The 5,433-nt window shown below is 57.2% G+C and overlaps 1 protein-coding gene across 1 annotated transcript in view; it reads right to left on the bottom strand.

Moving 5' to 3' along the window:
- Positions 1-5,433, bottom strand: part of DOC2B (double C2 domain beta) — a 36,016-nt gene that overhangs the window by 20,377 nt on the left and 10,206 nt on the right. The window contains exon 2 of the mRNA XM_009278202.1: positions 3,346-3,425. Within this exon, the coding sequence (XP_009276477.1) occupies positions 3,346-3,425 (80 nt within the window). The remainder of the gene's footprint in view (positions 1-3,345; positions 3,426-5,433) is intronic.

Genomic DNA, 5,433 nt, shown 5'->3' with positions numbered 1-5,433 from the left:
GAGGGGAGGGGGTGATGCCCAGGGGCGGCCGTTTCCCACACGTGACAGTACAGATCAACATAACCCCAGGAGAGCGCGCGGCGCTCATGCACGGCAGCAGGCAGCAAGGGGAGAGCCCTCCTGCCAGCCTGCCACACGGCTGCTCCCGCACTCCAGAAACGGGCTCCCACACTGCCCTGATTTATTCTCCCATCGATCCGAGCTGAGCCGCAACGTGCCCGAATTCAGCCGTGCCTGAAGCGTGAAAGGCAGGGTACAGGCAGGGCTGCTGCCAAGACCGAAAGCCATTAGCGCGAGGTGGCCGCTGGCAGCCTGCCCGCTCCTGCCTGCACAGGGTCCTGAGCTTTCTGCTGGCCAGGGAGAGGCGGCAGAAATGCTGGGCACGCCACCGCAGCCCTGCTCCAGCCAGGCAGCGATGAGGTTTCTTAGTCCTTATCACCCCAGTGCCACGATACCCCAGGATAGCCGCTGCTTCAGCCCCACGGTGCAGCACCGGTAAGCCCTGATGCCGCAGCAGTTGCCCGGGGCTCACACCAGCATGGTGGAGGTGACAACCTCCTGCCACCGGCGCAGGTGGCATGGGGAAGGCACGGCAGCTGCCCCACCTGCTGAGACTGTACCCCAATTGCATCCACTGAAGGCAATGCCAAAGTGTAGGATTGTCCTAAGAGGTTAAGGCTGGAGGTGGATGCTCCTTGAGTGTGCCGTGGTCTTCCCTCGTCCTGCAAAGGCAGGACTCGCCTTGCAATCCAGATGTGGACTAACAGCAGCCCCGCACTCAATCCCTTCATCCCCAGGAGGAACCAGGACCCTCGCTTCTCTGGCTAGAGCCTGCAGAGATGCTGGGCACTCTCTGCCTTCCAAAATCAGCTTCCAGATATCCATCTGTTGGCACAATGGCAGGGCAGATCTCTGCTATTAGGGAAACTGAGGCACCAAGCGCCTCGCTCCTGGTGTAAGCAGACAGCCTGGGGATAGCCCCACGGCTACCAGCTTCCACACCCGTACCTCCTGCAACAAAGCAAATCTCCTTTCATTCCCTATTCCAGCTCCATCCAAATTTAGGATATGGTCTTGACCTGAGGGTCTGGAAACACCCAGTGTCTCACAGATCCTGCTGTGAACGTACTCCAAGAAACACCTCAGACGTCCCCAGGCACCCGGCACCAGGGCAAATCCCCCGGCATGGAGCAGTTATCCCGACCTCCTGCACAATAGAGCGGCTGATGGCTGCAGAGCAGAAAACTGGTGGCGGAGCATGACTGATTGGATTTAACCCGCCGCCAGTGCCTCCAAGTGCCCACTGACCCCCTTCCCACTCCCCAGGAGCCGATAAGGGGACTCGGGAGGGCCATCAGCAGATATAAAAGTGCTGGAGATTAAAATAAATAGAGAGAAGCAAACAGATCAAAAGGGAGAGAGGATTGTTTGGGGGAGTTATTGAAGGCAGAAAGAAAAACACTTCTCGCATTGCTGAAATAGTGCAGGTTTTAAAGGCTGCTGGCAGCGACTGAGGCTCCAGGAGCTGCTGGAGGTGGGACACATCCTGAAGGCATCTTCCTTGGGGGCCTGAGACATCGTACCCAAGACAACCAGGCAACCCCCAGCCCAGATCCAAGGGCAACGCATGTCCCGGCACTATGCTGTGGCTCATGCGTGTGGCCCCGGCGCTCACTGGCCACCGCATCGCCTCCTCTACAGCACTACTTCTAACGTCTACGCAGCCAACACCGGCTCCCACCGATGGCAGCCGGGGTCCGGGCCCTTACCTTTTTGTAGTCAAGTTTTGGCAGCTTTCCCCAGGCGAGAGATGAAATGAGAGCGAGCAGATGGCAATGTAAATAAAAGAGAAAAATGGGAGAATGAGAGCAGAATGGAAATGAACAGGACTCGAACGCTTGAATGTCAGAGCAGTGAATGGGGGTCTGCCCACCCCGCGAGCAGGGGTGATGCCAGCGCCGCGTGGTGCCCCCAGCCCTGTGGGACGGAGTCAGCAACCGTTACTCCCGTACAGCCGGGTGGGCACGGCAGGGACGAGGGCTCTCCTTCGTCAGCCCTGACTTTGCTCTCGCTGCTGTTAGATCTATCTCTTGCCGCTTGCAGGTCTCCTTCCTCCTTGTCTTCCACCCACTGCAAACCCAATTAGAAATCTCCTCCTTGGCACCGCTCCCGAGCACACCAAGGGAAACCTGACCCAGAGGCTGCCGGTGAATTCACAGGCGACAGGCATGGGGGTGGCAGGGAGGGAAGCAAAACCCGCCGGCTGCCTCATCCCTGCCTCATCCCTGCCCCGGCAGCCCTGCCCAGGAAGCCGTGGGTGCTGCACTTGTCCCCTGGCCAGGAGCAGCTCCAGGTCTGCCAGGGCAGATGCCTCCACGCTCACCCCCAAAGCCAAGCTTTGTGCTCAGGGTCCTATTTCAGACAGGGAGAGCCCTGGCGCAGGGACGTGTGGGCTCAGCACCCAGCGCAGTGGGCTCTGGGGTGGGCTGGGGGCTGCAAATAAACCAGTTGCAGCTGGAGGGGAGAGGAGCATCCTATGAAGGCAAATCTTCCGGGGGGTCAGCTCACAGCTCGTTCTCCTGCAGTTTCTTCCATCTTCTGTAAAAATCCTCCAGCCCTTCCCAAAATCTAAAGGGACTTCGGTCTTCTTCCACCAACCCACCACTGTTGGGGACCAACCGTGTTGACCTGGAGCCCTCGCTGCTCCGGACCTCGGGCCAGCTGAAACAGAGAGGAGCCGAGCAGTGCGCAGAAGCACCTTCCACGGGCCCGGAGGCAGAATCAGGACCTCAGTTATCTGTTTCTGCTCCAAAATGTGCAAAAAAACCCTAATTGCTTCAATCACACAGACGGCAAAGGCGCTGAGGCAGAGCACTTTGTGGCAATGATTAGCAGCATTTAAAAGAGCCATTTATAAACTGACAGCCGGTCACAGCGTCAAGTAAATAACAACATTGGGCTGGGTGCTTTTCTAAAAAGCATCAATAGCTGTAACCATCTCGGCACGGGGATGAGCAGCCGTCTCTGTCCTGCTGGAAATGCCCTGAAAGGCAGGGACGGAGGGAAGGAGAGGGCAGAAGCACCGGGTGTTGGGATGAAACTGGAGATGGCAAAGGGATGGCTGCAGTCGGGGTCACCAGAGCCCCCGGTGCAACCCAGGGACGGGAGCACACCTGGCCGTCCCCACGCGCTGCCCTCACTGCTGCATTTGCTTGGCACAGCTGCAGTGCCCGGGTGGCCTCGTGGTTTTGGCAGGGCTCTGGTGGCCCCATAACGCAGGACAAAGGTGGCCAGCTCTAGGCATATTCGGTCCTCGCTGTTTGCACGCCTGGCGCTGAGACGTACCTTGGCTTTGTTGATCGTGCAGTGGAGAGCGTTGTTTTCTTGATCGTAGAGCAAGCTGAAATCCAGCGTCCCCAGCGTGGCTGCAAAAGAGAAAAGATGTTATTAACCCGTGGGTCCCAGCAAACATTGCCTCTTCTCCCTCTAAGCACTAAAGGAGTGGATGAAGATGCTAGAGAAATGGCTGCAGACATTATAAAACATAGAGCATCCTCCTGTGAGCCCTGTTACGAAACATGGCTTCATGCTGGGAGGCTGGTGGCCATCCCCCTGTTTGGCCGGTGGGGCTGGCACAGCCCTGGGAGAGGAGCGAGAGGGATGAACGGCTGCGGCTCACCCAGGCACTGCAGCCAGCGCAGAGGCTTTGCCTCCGTGGGCTTTCACACGGGTCACCCCCTTCTACCAGCAGCCCCACGGCAGCTTCCCGTCCCCCAGGAGCTGAAGGGTCTTCTCCGGGAAGATCCAGGCACAGCTAGGACACAGCTGGGACCTGCTGTCGGCATATCTGCCCCCCTCCAGCGCCGCTGGCATTCCCAGAATGCGTATTTGTATACTGACACCTTCAAACAAATGAGCCACCAATGGGATCCCTTCCCAGCTCCAATTTGGCTGCAAACTGTAAATTAAACCCAAGTGAGAATGGAAATACTTTTATGGTTAAAATGAAAAACACCAACAGCTTTTAATCAGAGCAGTGTTCCCTTGCGGCATCTGCAATCCAGGAACAGCAGCAACAGGGAAGCTCCTGAGACAGGACCACAGGGAAGGGGCAGGAGACCAGAACAAACCAGAAGCAGCAAAAGTACATTCGATTTGAGAAATTCTTTCCCTTTGGACAATCTGAGCACATCATGCTAATCCAAAGCAGAGGAAAAGCCTTAAAAAGGCAGGCTTTCCCAAAACATGATTTAACCTTCTCCAAGGCTCCCGGACTCAATTTGCACACCAAAGCCCAAACGCGGAGCAGCACCTCCCCCAGCACAGCTTCGCCTGCCACCAGCCTTGAACTTCCAGGGCGGCTCTGGACCCCGCAACCCGCACTTTTTCATGCCCACCTTCCCTAAAAGGGGTCTGCCCGAGCGCTGCCCTGCCGCCACGCAGCATCCCACCGCTGTTTCCGAGGTAACTGCACCTTCCCACTGTGCACACAGGTTCAGAGCAGGGGGGGGAAAAAAATCCCAAATAAAAACCAGAACAATTTTGCTTAATATCAAAGGATTTTTTGATTGGTTTGCTGCCTGGGAGGTAAGTTAGACGAACTTTATGGCAGGAAATAAGGTGCTTTTTTCCAGTGTAAATAGCCTCTGCAGCAAGGTGCCCCGGGAGGCGGCAGATATTCAGGGGACTGAAACCTTCCTGCTGCAATTTCACAGCGATCTTCCAGCCCAAACGCAAGTGAGCTACAGGTTTGCCTGCTAGCAAATAAAAATCATCGCTCCAGAGCAAACATCTTGCCTTCAAAGCAGAGCAAATATTCAGAGAGATTTCTGTCAGAATAATGTACTCCCCCTTGTTCTGGAGTAATTTCATGGCACATTAGCTATTGGTTTAGGTAAGTCATAAATCAGTGGGGTTTACCTGCCAGGGCTCAGGGAAGATGGAAGCGATACAGGGCGAGACCAAACCTGCAACACCTCGTACGTCATCTCTGGGTTTGGCCCAAACGGGCGTTTCCAGAGCAATTACCGGCAAAACTCGCTCCACATCATGCAAGGAGGAGGAAAGCGCAGCAGTGCCCCAGTGGGCTGGCTGCCCCCTGCCTGTGCTCGGCGATAGGGAGCTCCCGGCCGCGTACGGCAGTGTGCGATACAGGGCGAGACCAAACCTGCAACACCTCGTACGTCATCTCTGGGTTTGGCCCAAACGGGCGTTTCCAGAGCAATTACCGGCAAAACTCGCTCCACATCATGCAAGGAGGAGGAAAGCGCAGCAGTGCCCCAGTGGGCTGGCTGCCCCCTGCCTGTGCTCGGCGATAGGGAGCTCCCGGCCGCGTACGGCAGTGTCAGAGCACCAGCCCCGGGGGGCCGGCGCAGACCGCCGCGCTGGGGCGGGCGGAGCGGGCGGCGCCCCCGCCCCAGCGCAAGAACAGGA

The sequence above is a fragment of the Aptenodytes forsteri genome, unplaced genomic scaffold (assembly GCF_000699145.1).
Source record: "Aptenodytes forsteri isolate BGI_AS27 unplaced genomic scaffold, ASM69914v1 Scaffold66, whole genome shotgun sequence".
NCBI lineage: Eukaryota > Metazoa > Chordata > Aves > Sphenisciformes > Spheniscidae > Aptenodytes > Aptenodytes forsteri.
Note: the sequence above shows the minus strand (reverse complement) of the source record. Positions and strands in the feature narration are given on the sequence as shown.